Consider the following 19,833-nt stretch of genomic DNA (forward strand, 5'->3'; position numbering starts at 1 on the left):
TCGTTAACATGGGATGACACTGTGCATAAAATGGAGAATACGGTGTGGTGTAAAAAAGGTGTCAGGTCAAATACGCGTGAGTCACAAGGGATTGCGGCCGATCCGTACGAACACTGATGAGCCAGATTACGGCATGCATGGTGCTCGGCCACCAAACGGCATTTCCGTTTTGTAATGCAGCTCAAAAGGAAATTTCTTGGGAAATGGATAAAGGAGTCAGTCACTGAAATGCTAAATCTTGTAAACAACTTGTGATCATCTAGTTCGTAGAAAAGATACATTTCTTTGGAATAGTAAGAAACTTATCAAATAAAAAAAGATACATTTGGAAAAAATTTTGTAGAAAAGAACTAGCGATTTATTTTTTCTATATAGAAGCCATCACCCTTGTCAAAACAATTGAAATGTGCTACACATTTCTTACTACTATTATCTGGGCACCAATCTTATTCTTATTTAATGAAAAAGGCAAAGGTTTTGTCTCGTTTTAAAGAAATAGTTCTTGAGCAGTCAATATATAATTATATATTAGTCCTTGTATATAATAGCAGAAGTTCGCCAGATGAATTTGAGTCTGATCTCTTGCCTTCGAAATCAGGCATTCATAGAGAAATAGTCACTTCACTTTACCGAAAGTTTTTTCCCCTCGTGAGATCACTGCGATTTTCGCACGTGCCACGCCTAAGTCAACACATAAACAAGGTGGCTTTTCAAAGGTACCACCCTAAACATGAAGGTAACTTCCAAAGCCGTTGCTCCGGTTTCACAAGCCGCTACCATATGAAGACCAAACCTCAAGTGACACCTCTTGGAGGAAGCGACGAGCACGCCAATGACCCCCACTCCAGCAAAGCCGAAATTTTGGTTTTCACCTAGAGAGCTGTGACTCAAATGACGAGCCCTATCACAGCTCTGGCGATGAGGGCCATGGGGAAGGCAACCAGCGGCTAGGTTTTGAGGAAAAGATTAATTTGCGAGGGACTTTTCATCAGATTGCCTCTTTTTTAAGAGGCTTTTAATAGAGAGGATTCTACAGTGCAAGATTCACTCTACTTCTTTTTCTAAACAATAAGATTCATTCAATTTTCCCAGGTTGAAACTTGAAAGGGGCAACACAACCTCCCCAGCACACTGAAGTTAACTCAAATTCAGAGATACTGTGGGACTAGAGTACACATTCAAACACACAGAAAGAATGAAACGTCATTGGCATAAGCAGAGATTGTGGGACATGAGCAAACCTTGCTGGAAAAGAAAGTGCACACACAAAATAGTACTTATATGGAATGCAAGCAAATGAACTGCAAGATTCAGCGACAGGGCCAACGCTCAAGCAAGTTCATTTCTCTTCCTGCCAGTTCTAATCTTGCCTATGGAGATCAAACGACAGACGGCAGTTAACAGCTGAGAAGATTAACCCCAAGTTACTGTTAGCTAGGGCATGTTAATTGCTACAAGTTCGCATCACATTTACCAGGGCCTGATATATACAAGGTTAATTCCTACAAGTTCACATCAAAGGCCCCATGCGCAGCATACAGAATGGAAGAACCGACATCAAAGTCTATTTCTGCATCCCAGACAACAGAAATGTAACTCTTGGTACCTGCAGAGCAACCAATGCCATCAGCCAAACTGATTTGGAATATCCATTCATGGAAAAACGCTCAAACTTATCTCACAATTTTTGTTTGATTCAAACTGTAAACATTAGCCAACATTTGTGGAAAACTGGAAATTACGCCAAAAGGTTAAAATTGAATCAACACAGAATTACTGGACAAAACCAACATTATATAGAGAAACAACAATAGCAGATCAACTAATTTGTAGGGGCACACCTTCGGTTCCTATTGTTAGCATATTCTCAAGTTTTTGACAACATCTAGTCTTGTCAATTTTATCATGCGTTCAGTTCAGAAAATGTTAAACATCCCAATGGTCAAAATCGAAGAAAATAGACTGCACAGAAACCACACCAACAACCAACGTTTTTTAGAAGAACATGGCCCTGCCCCGGTACCGTTTCCATCGAAAATGAAATCAACATTCGAACAGGGTGCCAGAATGTGGGGAATGGCCGAATGCCAACCCAGCAAAGCAAAAGGAAAATTATAGTTTGGATCAGACAAACTATATTGGATGTTATCTGAGTTAAATTCACAAATAGAGGTATGCCGAGAAAATATTTAATCAAACCGCTTAAGATTAGCATAGTTATACAATAACAACGCAAGCGATCATTGGGTATCATAGCAATCCTGAATGAGCAATGATGTGAAAGAAATTGCAAACCCATATTAATATAAGAAGTTTAAAGCCAAATGCTGGGGCATTTTAGTTATCAAATTTTTGCATTGATGGAACAACAAATAAATCATCATCAAATTTGACACTAGATACACAAATAAACACAGAAAACAAAACAACTCAATGCAATGCAGCAAGCAGCAAAAACAAAAACAACCACCAAAGGACAGGAAAGGAAAATATTTCATCCTGCTGCTACTAACAGATAGTTACCTGCTGAGTCAATACATCAAGATAGCATGCCTATCCCAACAAATCACATTATGCCCACGTCTACAAGAATAGGAAGTCAAAGAACCAATGAGATTCCAACAAACAGGTAAACAGGTAAGAGGAGGCACTAACTAGATATATACACGCAGCTAACATTCGAGTAAAAAATCAGTTGTATCTGATCATAATGAAATTCATAAGTATGTCAATAGGCCTGCAACAAATAAAAAAGTCTCTACTGACATCCATAGAATAAACCACATAACTCAACAATAATAATACAAGAATATCAAATAACTTGGTTTACTTTTACCTGCAGTATAGACAGCTTCAAATGGATAATAGTGAAACCAGCGGTAAAAGCGGTAGGATTCGAGAAGTTTCTTAGACTGCAATGATTCAAAATGGACTTTGAAGACGCCGATAAATGTCCACAGTAACACCACATTGTTGTCCTCAGCAAACCCGAGTATCCTTGGGCTCTGACTGCCCTCCTCTGGATTCATGGAAAGTAGCTTGTCTAGTGCAACAGTTCTTCCCAGCACCCATGAAGCCACACCATCACAGTCGGTCTTCCTCTTCCATACTTGGACGCAGTAGTCCAACAGGAAGAGGAAACCAAGGGCACCACCCTCTGCCCGCATAACCGTGACGGAGCAGGTGTTGACATCGACGTCCACTGGCGCATGTATCACACTAAGGCTCTGCATATTCAAATTAAATTCAAGTATTCCACAGAAATTCCCTATAAGGAACCAGTACAGGGAATTCCCAATCATCACAGAGCACATGTCATGGTAAACCCTGGTGACTACATCAGGATTGTCGGCTGGAAGCAGCGTCGACACGAGATTGCTCCATGCACCGGTCTCCGACGAGTACACCGAGGCCACAGCCTGCGTAAGTTGTATGTCGCTGTTGCCCACCAAGACAACCTGGAAGTGGTGGACCACTCCGGCAGGACGAAGCACCGCTCCTTTGATCCTGGTCTCCTCGTTGTCAAACCCTGCGGGGACGTCTAGGTGGTGCCGGTCACCGGTGACGGGATCCCATACCAGGAGCTGGTTCCGCCGCCAAAGGAAGATGAGCATGAGGCCATGGCGGCATCCGAGGATCACATAGGTGTGGACAGCGTCGATGGGAAATGATAGGCGGGCTTGCGGGACGCGATTGGGGGCCTCCAGCGTAGGTTCGAAATCGACGGGGGAGATACCTTGGACGAAGCAACCGAGGAGGGGAGGGTTGCGGCGGTGGTGCTCGCGGAAGCGGCGGAGAAATCGGGCGTCGGATACGATGCCGCGCCAGCGCTCGCAGACGAGGAATGCGCGGGGGAGGGAGGACGGCAGCTGGGGGAGGCGGAGGAGGATCTCGGGCAGGAGGTCTTCGTCGTCCAGCGGCGCCGCGGACGAGCGGCGGCGGCGGCGGCTGCGGGGGCTGCTCATCTCCTCACCGATGCGGGGCTCTGCTGGACTGGATAACGGGAAGAGGGCAAATGGAAGCCCAAAACAAGGCTGGAGACTGAAGCCCACGAAGGTTTTAAAATTTGTGAATTTTTAGAGAGAGAGAAAACTTTATACTAACTTCCGTCCCAAAAATAAGTTAGTATAAAGTCGTCCCAAAAATAAGTTAATATAAAGTTGTGACACTTATTTTTGGAACTGAAGGAGTACTAGTCGAGGCTTGCAATAGTAAGATAGATATTCTGGGACCTATGCAGCAACTCTTGCTGACTGTTTCAATCTTGCTCCAGAGATACCGAAGATTGAATTTCAGCACCGTCGACGGGAAGCAAACGTTTGGCACATTTTCTAGCTAGGAATACATACGACTCAAAGATTACGGTAGAATAGATGATATTCCTAGCTTTTTTATTATCTCGTGTTATTCATGATGTAACTCTGCACAAATTAAATAAAGTGCCAACAGACTTCCCCTAAGAAAGAAAACCTATCCAAATAAGCAAAGGCTGCCCTGCTTCTTGTCATACAAAATACAACTTATACGGTGAGCTTTAAAATACCACTTGTAAGGTGGTTGGCATTTTTAGGTACAGTTTTTTTTTTACCTGAGCTGGCAGTTGACCTGAGCTGGCAGGAGCTCTGCCTTTTTCATTATAGGAGGGGGAAAACTGTACAAAGTTTTTTCAAAGACTGAGGCCCCGCTTGGATTCGGTGTAAACTTATACACCCGGATTTAATCTACAAGTGTATTTTACCGGTCGCAGTGTTATTTCCGCCTAGATTGAAAACGACGGCTCGAGGTCTGTTTTGGTTACAAGTGTATTTAGGAGCAAACCGACAATCCAAGCGGGGCCTGAGGAACAGGATTAGGGGGGAAGCAGAGTGTAACAGTAGCCTAGGACTGCTATACAGCTCCGCTACTCGGATCACCTACTACTCCCATGCCTCCGAAAGGAGGCTAATGTCATCCCTAGCTCTAATAAGAACGTCCTTATAAGGTTGCGCTGAATTCTTAAAGATCTCTCTGTTTCTCTCAAGCCAAATATCCCACGCGATGTAAACTGCCATAGAGCATTCGTCCACTTGGTGTCCTTTTTTCTTTAGCTTTGCCACTTTGTTCCACCAAGCTGAGATAGATGTAGCTTGCTGTGCAGCCTGGGACGCGAGCGGGAAGAAAGTGTTGGTCTTGAACCAGATTTCTTTGGCAAAAGGGCAGTCAAGGACCAAGTGATGTGCGGATTCCAGCACTTGATTGCATCCAGCGCACAAATCATTGTGATTCCAGTTCCTCGCATGCAACCCATCAGCAGTCCAAAGTCTATTCTGAAGGAGGGTCCAGATGAAGAACTTTACTTTCTTTTCTGCTATAATTTTCCAAACCTGCTGCAGGTGTGGTTGTGGAATGCGGGCCAAGAACTGAACTTGGTAAGCAGATTTGGCCGAGTATTGCCAGCTGGTCGTTAGCTTCCAAGTGATTGTGTCAGGCCTAGAGAGCAAAGAAATATTCTGTATTTTCATCCAAAGGTTAATAAAGGAGTTCATCAGCCCAGCAGAGTTGATATTTTGTAGCCCTCTCATCCATGCATCTCCATCAAGGGCCTGACTGACAGTGAGCCCTTTGGTTCTTGCTAGCTGAAAAAGCTCAGGTGCCAATTCTTTTGGAGCTTGTTTTTTTTTTCAATCAAAGAGATAAAGATTGTTTTTTTCTACATGGTTAGATCTACACCGTCATAATTTGGTCCCACCAGATTAATGGTTCGCAATTTCTAATTAACATGGGAATTTCTAGGAAGTGCCTCTGAAAATATTTAAGACATTTTATATATAATTTAAATATCAATGGGTCTTAAAAGGCCAAGAGGTGAAAGGCAACTTGGGCGAAAAAGGCCCAAGTAGGAAACTGCCTCCCTTTCCTAAGGAAGGGGCTGAATTGGAGAGGGGGAGGAGTCCAACTCCTCCTCCATTGGCCGACCAAAGGAGAGGGACTTTCCCTCCCCTTGTGGCGCCTCTCCCTCCCCTCCTAACCTATATATATATATATACTAGAGGATTTCCACCCTATTGGAACATAAGTTTTGGAGCTTCCTCTACTTGATCTAGTTCTAGATTTAGTTGGTCCTAGTTGACTAATTAGAGCTAGCCCTAGCCACCTCTAATCATCATAATTAGAAGCCCTGTGTGGTTCTAACACTAATAGGAAAAGGCCTACTAATGGCGCATCGGTTTTGCCTACTAATGGCGCACTACCGGTGCACCATTACTACCACGCCACTAGTATTTTTTACTAATGGCGCACCACTGGTGCGCCATTAGTATCTGGTATAATAATGGCGCACCATGTAGTGCGCCATTAGTTTTGCCCACAGTGCGCTGCTATATTAATGGCGCACCACATGGTAGTGCGCCATTAGTAACATTTTTTAATTTTTTTCTTCTTAATCTCAGGTCACTATTTCACATATGAGATATCCAACACATATATATACAACAAGCATCCATATAACAATCATAGCCAACACACAAGTTCCATCATATATACATACATAGCCAACACATAGTTCCATCGTAACATATTACAAAAGTTTCACATTGTTCATCCAACACCGTTATCCATCAATTCACAAAAGTTTCACATTGATACAAAATAAAAACACAAATGGAAAAGAAGCACTCCATCCATGCAAGCTTCCGTGAATCAAATCAAATCTGTAAAATGATAAACAAGAAGTTAGAAGAAGAAGAAGAAGAAGAAGAAGAAGAAGAAGACTAGAATATACCTGGCCATACCTCGGGCCGGGACGGGCTTCGGGCCGGGCCTAGCCAAGCCCGACGCAAAAAACCCAGGCCCGGGCCCGGCCTGGCCCGACGAACGGGCCTGTTTTTTGGGCCCGAGCTCGGCCCGAACACCTAAAAGCCCGTCGGGCTTCGGGCCGGCCCGGCTCGACCTTCAGGAAAGCACAAAAACGACGGGCCCGGGCCCAGCCCGGCCCGGCCTTCGGGCTCAAAATCTAGGCCCGAGCCCGGCCCGGGGGCAGCGTCGGGCCAGGCCGGGTCGGGCTTTTTCGGGCCGGGCCGGCCGGGCCGGGCTTCCCATGGCCAGGTATAGACTAGAAGAATACTAGAAGAAGAAGAACACTAGAAGAAGAATAAGAAGAATTTTGGAGCCAACTTAGGTAAAATGAAGCTAACCAATGTCATTTTGGAAAAGAAGAAGAATAAGAAGAAGACTATAAGCTTATTATGTAAAGTTGATCATTTTGTGCTAACATAAGTTATTTTGGAGCTAACATATAGGAAACTAAGCATATAAGCTCTAAGTTAGCATATTAGAGCCAACTTAGGTAAAATGAAGCTAACCTATGTCATTTTGGAAAAGAAGAAGAATAAGAAAAAAACTATAAGCTTATTATGTAAACTTGATCATTTTGTGCTAACATAAGTTATTTTGGAGCTAACCTATAGGAAACTAAGCATATAAGCTCTAAGTTAGCATATTAGAGCCAACTTAGGTAAAATGAAGCTAACCTATAGGAAACTAAGCATATTAGAGATAACATAGGTAACTAAGTATATATATATATATCATTTTGGAGATCTGACATACCTGACAGAGTTCAGTTCTCATTGTTCTTCTCCTTCTCCTTCCTCAGTCTGATGCGCCAAGAGCGGCGAGGCGGTGGAGGCAGTGGGATGTAGTCTTCTACCACAATTGGCGTGGTCATGTTGCCCAGCTGTGGGATCGCCGGCGCCACCACCGGTGCGTGGTTATTGTTAGGCACCATCACCATCGCGAGGCCACCTTCAGGCAGGACATGCACGACCATCGCTAGGTCATCCTCAGCCACCTCCATCTCTTGCCCATGGTCAGCCACCACCATCTCTTGCCCTTGGTCAGCCACCACCATCTCTTGCCCTTGGTCAGCCACCACCAGCGCTAGGTCATCCTCAGCCTGATGCCCATCGTCATCCTGCAGCTCCTCATCCCCACTCTGCTCCTCTTCTCCCGCACTCCAGTCCGGATCATCCTTCTTGTTGTCTATGCTGCTGCCAGAATCGCTGCTGCTTTCGCTAAAGCCAGAATCGGTGTTGCTTTTGCTACAGCCATAGTCGCTGCTGCTTTGGCTGTAGCCAGTGTCGCTGCTGCTGCTCCCATTACCTGTCCAAAATGCAACAATGACCGTTAACAATCGATGTGAGACAAAGCCAAATGTAGAGGAATAAGAAGATGCAGAACGTACCGGCATCATCATCGTCAGCGTAGCGCATGTGACACATAGTCGCGTTGAACACCTTCACGATGAGCATGGTGGCGTCGTCGTCGTACCTAAAGAGAAGGAAGTACCCCAGCCGCAGGTCATAGGCACGGTAGAACTTCTCCCACCCACGAGACAAGTACATGTGGCCCTCCTTGATCAACAACTCCACATCCCACTGCCCGCGAAACTCACTGCCGGCCTGTCGCAGCTTCACATTATTGGCGGATCTTCACCCAACATGTTCATAAAACTGTTATCCAGCCTCTGCAGTTTGGGACAATGAGTGTTGTAGCAAACAACAAATATCATAATGAGATGGGTGAAGGGGAGGTCTCTCGTTTTATATACCTGCGTCATTGATGATACTGAAGTCCCAAGTATGATACTGAAGAACTCGGAAGCATCCAACTCATACTGCGGTGTCGCAGAGCGGCGGTGTCTGCTTCCCCCCATCTCTGATAAGCAGCAGAAGAGACCAACTAGTACCCTTACAACAGATCATAAAACATGCATGATAACAGGCTATACTGAAAGGCCAATTATACTGGACTATAAATTAGGGTAACAATGACACAGAAGATGGGAGCACCTAGTACACATTAGCAAAACAAAAAGGTACCACGCTTAAAAGGAAAGACCACTTGGCTCTATTGCCACCTATGGTTTAATGCAACAAGAATAAAGGGGCAGTTGATCCTACTTAACTAAGTACTAAGATACCCTGGCCCATGCATTAGTCTCAAGTACCCCATATGTCCTATTTTTAGCAAAGTCATGCTAAAATTCACGGAAAATTTCAGCATGAGCTTTGCTGAAAATAGGACATATGGAGTACCCGAATTTGCCGGAACGGAAGTTAATCGACATTCTGGCAAACTCAAGGGCCTCTTGGGGTACCTGCAAAATCATTATCCCCGCGTAATGAAGTCCCCAATGGGTCGACATTTCAGAAGATCACAAGTAGCCCGCACCTTGCTACCCACACCACCACAAAATAATACTGAAAAAAAACATTACTATGCCAAAGCAAGTGACTTCCACAGCCACACAAATTAATTACTACTAGATGGAGTACTCCTAACTAAGCTTGTACTACAAGTGACATGACAAGCATACCAAATAGTCAACTAAACTATTTTTTTTACCAAATAGGCAAATAGTATATGCACACCATGCATAGAGGGACAAATCAGGAGTTCAGGACGTGGATTCTCTGCTCCCGAGCTCAAATACACCATCTTGATCAGTAAAATAAAAAAATAGTAAATACATAAATTAAAAAGATTCTTAATTTGTTTGACAACAAACATTGCTTAATGTTCACCCTCAAACATACTGTAAATTTCCATTAAAAAAGTCCTGATGCTTATAAGAACAATGAACTTATAGAAACTCCTTAGTATGAATATTATACCGATGATAAAAGAAGTGAGACAAGAAGTGTCTGCAGCCTTGAGTAGATTCCCGGACCTGAAGGTTGTTCACCCTGCTCATATCAAATATTATGTTGTATTAGCAGCAAGTAGACAAGCCTCCATACATCAAGCCCTAAATGATGAATGAACTGGCCAGAAAGAATCAACAGAAAATAGCAACATACATTTCTATCGATCTTAAGGCCATAGGTGACGAACACCTAGGTTTACTGATTAAAAAGAAACATCGTGATCATGTTATTCCATCTGATCCAAAGCAAAAGATGAAGCAGCTTGTGTTTCATTAGAGAAGTCCCAAACTTGTAGTACGTTTCTTATTCAGCAACATTTAGTTTGACAGCAAAGCTCACAAGAGAGAGAAGTTCCAAATTTGTATGTTTCTTATCCGGCAACATTCAGATTATCAGATTGGCAGTAAAATTCACAAGATCGGTTCCCGGACTTTTATTTTTCTTATTCAACAGCATTCATATTGGCAGGAAGAGACACACAAGTACAATACAACTGCCCAATTCACTAGAGGAACGTTACACATGACACATGAGACCAACAGAATTGCGTACATCCAACAAGTGCAACAACGTCCACCACATACCTATCACAACATGAAATGCGCAAAGCCTATCTACTTGAAGCAAATGTGATCATGTTATTCCATATGTCATTATTTTCACAGAAAAATTGCAAGAGGGAATTAAGCAATAAATATTTTCCAGTGCCATGATCATCATGGTCCTCACTGGGGCAACGAGAGAGGAAACCTATCAGATGCAATATCAGCTACACAAGTTTTTTCCTGTACACTCAATAGTACACTTAACATTGCAATATCAGCTACACAAGTTTTATTCTGTGATCAGGAGGTCATAGTGAAGGGTTTCGTAGTAATTTCAAAAAATTTCCTACGCACACGCAAGATCATATGATGCATAGCAACGAGGGGAGAGTATTGTCTACGTACCCAACGCAGACCGACTGCGGAAGCGATGACACGACGTAGAGGAAGTAGTCGTACGTCTTCTCGATCCAACCGATCAAGCACTGAAACTACGGCACCTCCGAGTTCGAGCACACGTTCAGCTCGATGACGATCCCCGGACTCCGATCCAGCAAAGTGTCGGGGAAGAGTTTCGTCAGCACGACGGCGTGGTGACGATCTTGATGAACTACAGCAGCAGGGCCTCGCCTAAACTCCGCTACAGTATTATCGAGGAATATGGTGGCAGGGGGCACCGCACACGGCTAAGGAATCGATCACGTGGATCAACTTGTGTCAACTTGTGTGTTTAGAGGTGCCCCTGCCTCCGTATATAAAGGAGCCAAGGGGGGAGGGGGCGCCGGCCAAGAGGGAGAGGCGCAGGAGGAGTCCTACTCCTACCGGGAGTAGGACTCCCCCCCAATCCTATTCCAACTAGGATTCCCAAGGGGGAAAGAGGGAGAGGGGTGGCCGGCCATCTCTCCTAGCCCTAATAGGACTAGGGGAAGGGGGGAGGCGCGCAGCCCCCTTGGGCTGCCCCTTTCTCCTTTCCACTAAGGCCCATGATGGCCCATATGGTTCCCGGGGGGTTCCGGTAACCCTCCCGGTATTCCGGTAAAATCCCGATTTCACCCGGAACACTTCCGATATCCAAATATAGGCTTCCAATATATCAATCTTTACGTCTCGACCATTTCGAGACTCCTCGTCATGTCCGTGATCACATCCGGGACTCTGAACAACCTTCGGTACATCAAAATGCATAAACTCATAATATAACTGTCATCGTAACCTTAAGCGTGCGGACCCTACGGGTTCGAGAACAATGTAGACATGACCGAGACACGTCTCCGGTCAATAACCAATAGCGGGACCTGGATGCCCATATTGGCTCCTACATATTCTACGAAGATCTTTATCGGTCAGACCGCATAACAACATACGTTGTTCCCTTTGTCATCGGTATGTTACTTGCCCGAGATTCGATCGTCGGTATCCAATACTTAGTTCAATCTCGTTACCGGCAAGTCTCTTTACTCGTTCCGTAATACATCATCTCACAACTAACATATTAGTTGTAATGCTTGCAAGGCTTATGTGATGTGTATTACCGAGAGGGCCCAGAGATACCTCTCCGACAATCGGAGTGACAAATCCTAATCTTGAAATACGCCAACCCAACATCGACCATTGGAGACACCTGTAGTATTCCTTTATAATCACCCAGTTACGTTGTGACGTTTGGTAGTACCCAAAGTGTTCCTCCGGTAAACGGGAGTTGCATAATCTCATAGTCATAGGAACATGTATAAGTCATGAAGAAAGCAATAGCAACATACTAAACGATCGGGTGCTAAGCTAATGGAATGGGTCATGTCAATCAGATCATTCTACTAATGATGTGACCTCGTTAATCAAATAACAACTCATTGTTCATGGTTAGGAAACATAACCATCTTTGATTAACGAGCAAGTCAAGTAGAGGCATACTAGTGACACTTTGTTTGTCTATGTATTCACACATGTATTATGTTTCCGGAAAATACAATTCTAGCATGAATAATAAACATTTATCATGATTATAAGGAAATAAATAATAACTTTATTATTGCCTCTAGGGCATATTTCTTTCAGTCTCCCACTTGCACTAGAGTCAATAATCTAGATTACACTGTAATGATTCTAACACCCATGGAGCTTTGGTGCTGATCATGTTTTGCTCGTGGAAGAGGCTTAGTCAACGGGTCTGCAACATTCAGATCCGTATGTATCTTGCAAATCTCTATGTCTCCCACCTGGACTAGATCCCGGATGGAGTTGAAGCGTCTCTTGATGTGTTTGGTCCTTTTGTGAAATCTGGATTCCTTTGCCAAGGCAATTGCACCAGTATTGTCACAAAAGATTTTCATTGGACCCGATGCACTAGGTATGACACCTAGATCGGATATGAACTCCTTCATCCAGACTCCTTCATTTGCTGCTTCCGAAGCAGCTATGTATTCCGCTTCACATGTAGATCCCGCTACGACGCTTTGTTTAGAACTGCACCAACTGACAGCTCCACCGTTTAATGTAAACACGTATCCGGTTTGCGATTTAGAATCGTCCGGATCAGTGTCAAAGCTTGCATCAACGTAACCTTTTACGATGAGCTCTTTGTCACCTCCATATACGAGAAACATATCCTTAGTCCTTTTCAGGTATTTCAGGATGTTCTTGACCGCTGTCCAGTGATCCACTCCTGGATTACTTTGGTACCTCCCTGCTAAACTTATAGCAAGGCACACATCAGGTCTAGTACACAGCATTGCATACATGATAGAGCCTATGGCTGATGCATAGGGAACATCTTTCATATTCTCTCTATCTTCTGCAGTGGTCGGGCATTGAGTCTTACTCAATTTCACACCTTGTAACACAGGCAAGAACCCTTTCTTTGCTTGATCCATTTTGAACTTCTTCAAAATTTTGTCAAGGTATGTGCTTTGTGAAAGTCCAATTAAGCGTTTTGATCTATCTCTATAGATCTTAATGCCTAATATGTAAGCAGCTTCACCGAGGTCTTTCATTGAAAAACTTTTATTCAAGTATCCCTTTATGCTATCGAGAAATTCTATATCATTTCCAATCAGTAATATGTCATCCACATATAATATCAGAAATGCTACAGAGCTCCCACTCACTTTCTTGTAAATACAGGCTTCTCCGAAAGTCTGTATAAAACCAAATGCTTTGATCACACTATCAAAACGTTTATTCCAACTCCGAGAGGCTTGCACCAGTCCATAAATGGATCGCTGGAGCTTGCACACTTTGTTAGCTCCCTTTGGATCGACAAAACCTTCTGGTTGCATCATATACAACTCTTCTTCCAGAAATCCATTCAGGAATGCAGTTTTGACATCCATTTGCCAAATTTCATAATCATAAAATGTGGCAATTGCTAACATGATTCGGACGGACTTAAGCATCGCTACGGGTGAGAAGGTCTCATCGTAGTCAATTCCTTGAACTTGCCGAAAGCCTTTTGCGACAAGTCGAGCTTTATAGACAGTAACATTACCATCAGCGTCAGTCTTCTTCTTAAAGATCCATTTATTCTCAATTGCTTGCCGATCATCGGGCAAGTCAACCAAAGTCCATACTTTGTTCTCATACATGGATCCCATCTCAGATTTCATGGCTTCAAGCCACTTTGCGGAATCTGGGCTCACCATCGCTTCTTTATAGTTCGTAGGTTCATCATGATCTAGTAGCATGACCTCCAGAACAGGATTACCATACCACTCTGGTGCGGATCTTACTCTGGTTGATCTACGAGGTTCAGCAGTATCTTGATCTGAAGTTTTATGATCATTATCATTGGCTTCCTCACTAACTGGTGTAGGTGTCACTGAAACAGTTTTCTGTGATGAACTACTTTCGAGTAAGGGAGCGGGTACAGTTACCTCGTCAAGTTCTACTTTCCTCCCACTCACTTCTTTCGAGAGAAACTCCTTCTCTAGAAATGATCCATTCTTAGCAACGAAGGTCTTGCCTTCGGATCTGTGATAGAAGGTGTACCCAACAGTTTCCTTTGGGTATCCTATGAAGACACATTTCTCCGATTTGGGTTCGAGCTTATCAGGTTGAAGCTTTTTCATATAAGCATCGCAACCCCAAACTTTAAGAAACGACAACTTTGGTTTCTTGCCAAACCACAGTTCATAAGGCGTCGTCTCAACGGATTTTGATGGTGCCCTATTTAACGTGAATGCGGCCGTCTCTAAAGCATATCCCCAAAACGATAGCGGTAAATCAGTAAGAGACATCATAGATCGCACCATATCTAGTAAAGTACGATTACGATGTTCGGACACACCATTACGCTGTGGTGTTCCGGGTGGCGTGAGTTGCGAAACTATTCCACAGTTTTTCAAATGTACACCAAACTCGTAACTCAAATATTCTCCTCCACAATCAGATCGTAGAAACTTTATTTTCTTGTTACGATGATTTTCAACTTCACTCTGAAATTCTTTGAACTTTTCAAATGTTTCAGACTTATGTTTCATTAAGTAGATATACCCATATCTGCTTAAATCATCTGTGAAGGTGAGAAAATAACGATATCCGCCACGAGCCTCAATATTCATCGGGCCACATACATCGGTATGTATGATTTCCAACAAATCTGTTGCTCTCTCCATAGAACCGGAGAACAGTGTTTTAGTCATCTTGCCCATGAGGCACGGTTCGCAAGTACCAAGTGATTCATAATCAAGTGGTTCCAAAAGTCCATCAGCATGGAGTTTCTTCATGCGCTTTATACTGATATGACCTAAACGACAGTGCCACAAATAAGTTGCACTTTCATTATCAACTCTGCATCTTTTGGCTTCAATATTATGAATATGTGTATTACTACTATCGAGATTCAATAAGAATAGACCACTCTTCAAGGGTGCATGACCATAAAAGATATTACTCATATAAATAGAACAACCATTATTCTCTGATTTAAATGAATAACCGTCTCGCATTAAACAAGATCCAGATATAATGTTCATGCTCAACGCTGGCACCAAATAACAATTATTTAGGTCTAATATTAATCCCGAAGGTAGATGTAGAGGTAGCGTGCCGACTGCGATCACATCGACTTTGGAACCGTTTCCCACACGCATCATCACCTCGTCCTTTGCCAGTGCCCGCTTATTCCGTAGTCCCTGTTTCGAGTTGCAAATATTAGCAACAGAACCAGTATCAAGTACCCAGGTGCTACTGCGAGCTCTAGTAAGGTACACATCAATATCATGTATATCACATATACCTTTGTTCACCTTGCCATCCTTCTTATCCGCCAAATACTTAGGGCAGTTCCGCTTCCAGTGACCAGTATGCTTGCAGTAGAAGCACTTAGTTTCAGGCTTAGGTCCAGACTTGGGTTTCTTCTCTTGAGCAGCAACTTGCTTGCCGTTCTTCTTGAAGTTCCCCTTTTTCTTCCCTTTGCCCTTTTTCTTGAAACTAGTGGTCTTGTTAACCATCAACACTTGATGCTCCTTCTTGATTTCTACCTCCGCAGCTTTCAGCATTGCGAAGAGCTCGGGAATAGTCTTGTTCATCCCTTGCATATTATAGTTCATCACGAAGCTCTTGTAGCTTGGTGGCAGTGATTGGAAAATTCTGTCAATGACGCAATCATCCGGAAGATTAACTCCCAATTGAATCAAGTGATTATTATACCCAGACATTTTGAGTATATGCTCACTGACAGAACTGTTCTCCTCCATCTTGCAGCTATAGAACTTATTGGAGACTTCATATCTCTCAATTCGAGCATTTGCTTGAAATATTAACTTCAACTCCTGGAACATCTCATATGCTCCATGACGTTCAAAACGTCGTTGAAGTCCCGATTCTAAGCTGTAAAGCATGGCACACTGAACTATCGAGTAGTCATCAGCTTTGCTCTGCCAGACGTTCATAACATCTGGTGTTGCTCCAGCAGCAGGCCTGGCACCCAGCGGTGCTTCCAGGACGTAATTTTTCTGTGCAGCAATGAGGATAATCCTCAAGTTACGGACCCAGTCCGTGTAATTGCTACCATCATCTTTCAACTTTGCTTTCTCAAGGAACGCATTAAAATTCAACGGAACAACAGCACGAGCCATCTATCTATAATCAACATAAACAAGCAAGATACTATCAGGTACTAAGTTCATGATAAATTTAAGTTCAATTAATCATATTATTTAAGAACTCCCACTTAGATAGACATCCCTCTAATCCTCTAAGTGATTACGTGATCCAAATCAACTAAACCATGACCGATCATCACGTGAGATGGAGTAGTTTTCAATGGTGAACATCGTTATGTTGATCATATCTACTATATGATTCACGCTCGACCTTTCGGTCTCCGTGTTCCGAGGCCATATCTGCATATGCTAGGCTCATCAAGTTTAACCTGAGTATTCTGCGTGTGCAAAACTGGCTTGCACCCGTTGTAGATGGACGTAGAGCTTATCACACCCGATCATCACGTGGTGTCTGGGCACGACGAACTTTGGCAACGGTGCATACTCAGGGAGAACACTTCTTGATAATTCAGTGAGAGATCATCTTATAATGCTACCGTCAATCAAAGCAAGATAAGATGCATAAAAAGATAAACATCACATGCAATCAATATAAGTGATATGATATGGTCATCATCATCTTGTGCTTGTGATCTCCATCTCCGAAGCATCGTCATGATCACCATCGTCACCGGCGCGACACCTTGATCTCCATCGTAGCATCGTTGTCGTCTCGCCAATCTTATGCTTCCACGACTATCACTACCGTTTAGTAATAAAGTAAAGCATTACATCGCGATTGCATTGCATACAATAAAGCGACAACCATATGGCTCCTGCCAGTTGCCGATAACTCGGTTACAAAACATGATCATCTCATACAATAAAATTCAGCATCATGCTTTGACCATATCACATCACAACATGCCCTGCAAAAACAAGTTAGACGTCCTCTACTTTGTTGTTGCTTGTTTTACGTGGCTGCTACGGGCTTAAGTAAGAACCAATCTCACCTACGCATCAAAACCACAACGATAGTTTGTCAAATAGACTCCGTTTTAACCTTCGCAAGGACCGGGCGTAGCCATACTTGGTTCAACTAAAGTTGGAGAGACAGTCGCCCGCAAGCCATCTCTGTGCAAAGCACGTCGAGGGAACCGGTCTCGCGTAAGCGTACGCGTAAGGTTGGTCTGGGTCGTCTCGTCCAACAATACCGCCGAACCAAAATATGACATGCTGGTAGGCAGTATGACTTGTATCATCCACAACTCACTTGTGTTCTACTCGTGCATATAACATCAACATCAATAACCTAGGCTCTGATACCACTGAAGGGTTTCGTAGTAATTTCAAAAAATTTCCTACGCACACGCAAGATCATATGATGCATAGCAACGAGGGGAGAGTATTGTCTACGTACCCAACGCAGACTGACTGCGGAAGCGATGACACGACATAGAGGAAGTAGTCGTACGTCTTCTCGATCCAACCGATCAAGCACCGAAACTACGGCACCTCCGAGTTCGAGCACACGTTCAGCTCGATGACGATCCCCGGACTCCGATCCAGCAAAGTGTCGGGGAAGAGTTTCGTCAGCACGACGGCGTGGTGACGATCTTGATGAACTACAGTAGCAGGGCTTCGCCTAAACTCCGCTACAGTATTATCGAGGAATATGGTGGCAGGGGGCACCGCACACGGCTAAGGAATCGATCACGTGGATCAACTTGTGTCAACTTGTGTGTTTAGAGGTGCCCCTGCCTCCGTATATAAAGGAGCCAAGGGGGGAGGGGGCGCCGGCCAAGAGGGAGAGGCGCAGGAGGAGTCCTACTCCTACCGGGAGTAGGACCCCCCCCCCCAATCCTATTCCAACTAGGATTCCCAAGGGGGAAAGAGGGAGAGGGGTGGCCGGCCATCTCTCCTAGTCCTAATAGGACTAGGGGAAGGGGGGAGGCGCGCAGCCCCCTTGGGCTGCCCCTTTCTCCTTTCCACTAAGGCCCATCATGGCCCATATGGTTCCCGGGGGGTTCCGGTAACCCTCCCGGTATTCCGGTAAAATCCCGATTTCACCCGGAACACTTCCGATATCCAAATATAGGCTTCCAATATATCAATCTTTACGTCTCGACCATTTAGAGACTCCTCGTCATGTCCGTGATCACATCCGGGACTCTGAACAACCTTCGGTACATCAAAATGCATAAACTCATAATATAACTGTCATCGTAACCTTAAGCGTGCGGACCCTACGGGTTCGAGAACAATGTAGACATGACCGAGACACGTCTCCGGTCAATAACCAATAGCGGGACATGGATGCCCATATTGGCTCCTAAATATTCTACGAAGATCTTTATCGGTCAGACCGCATAACAACATACGTTGTTCCCTTTGTCATCGGTATGTTACTTGCCCGAGATTCGATCGTCGGTATCCAATACTTAGTTCAATCTCGTTACCGGCAAGTCTCTTTACTCGTTCCGTAATACATCATCTCACAACTAACATATTAGTTGTAATGCTTGCAAGGCTTATGTGATGTGTATTACCGAGAGGGCCCAGAGATACCTCTCCGACAATCGGAGTGACAAATCCTAATCTTGAAATACGCCAACCCAACATCGACCATTGGAGACACCTGTAGTATTCCTTTATAATCACCCAGTTACGTTGTGACGTTTGGTAGTACCCAAAGTGTTCCTCCGGTAAACGGGAGTTGCATAATCTCATAGTCATAGGAACATGTATAAGTCATGAAGAAAGCAATAGCAACATACTAAATGATCGGGTGCTAAGCTAATGGAATTGGTCATGTCAATCAGATCATTCTACTAATGATGTGACCTCGTTAATCAAATAACAACTCATTGTTCATGGTTAGGAAACATAACCATCTTTGATTAACGAGCTAGTCAAGTAGAGGCATACTAGTGACACTTTGTTTGTCTATGCATTCACACATGTATTATGTTTCCGGAAAATACAATTCTAGCATGAATAATAAACATTTATCATGATTATAAGGAAATAAATAATAACTTTATTATTGCCTCTAGGGCATATTTCCTTCACATAGTTTATTCCATCTTCAGAAATAAGCACAACCATGGGTTCTTAGATGCAGTTTGGACAGTGAATACAGTTTGGACAGTACTCCACTGTCAAATTTCATTTAGGGCAAAAACTAAATACAGTTTGGACAGTTTGGACAGTTTAGAGAGCAAAATGTAAAGATTTGTGAACATTTGTTAATTTTGAAAATTTAGAGAGAAGAAAAAGGGGGATACCTCGAGCTTGGATAGCCTGGGCTCCGGCTTGGGCTTGGGGGGCGGGGCGGCGCGTAGTCAGGCGGCGGCGGGGACGGGGACGTCTGGGACTTGGTCGGCCGGTGGTGCACCTCGTAGGGCGTGGGGGCGGGCCTGAGCTTGGGCGTGGGCGGCGAGTCCGGCGTGAGGGCGGTGGGGGCGCCGACACGGCCTTCTTGGGCGCCGGCGTCGAGGAGGCGGTGGGCGGCGATCCGGAGGAAGGGGCCGCCTTCTTGACCTTCTGAGTAGAAGAAGGCACGGGCGGTGAGAGGAGGAGGAGGAGAAGCTAGGGGGAAGGGACGGAGGGGACGTACGT

General features: G+C 44.2%; 1 protein-coding gene across 1 annotated transcript in view; it reads right to left on the bottom strand.

The window, feature by feature from the left end:
• Positions 1-1,248: 1,248 nt before the first annotated feature.
• LOC119320729 overlaps positions 1,249-19,833 on the bottom strand; it is a 25,337-nt gene continuing 6,752 nt past the window's right edge. The window contains exons 5-7 of the mRNA XM_037594692.1: positions 2,837-3,993; positions 2,524-2,583; positions 1,249-1,606 (exon numbers count right to left, since the gene is read on the bottom strand). Coding sequence (XP_037450589.1) covers positions 2,567-2,583; positions 2,837-3,993 — 1,174 coding nt within the window. The 3' untranslated portion in view covers positions 1,249-1,606; positions 2,524-2,566. The remainder of the gene's footprint in view (positions 1,607-2,523; positions 2,584-2,836; positions 3,994-19,833) is intronic.

This window comes from Triticum dicoccoides, chromosome 6B (genome assembly GCF_002162155.2).
Source record: "Triticum dicoccoides isolate Atlit2015 ecotype Zavitan chromosome 6B, WEW_v2.0, whole genome shotgun sequence".
Classification (NCBI taxonomy): domain Eukaryota; kingdom Viridiplantae; phylum Streptophyta; class Magnoliopsida; order Poales; family Poaceae; genus Triticum; species Triticum dicoccoides.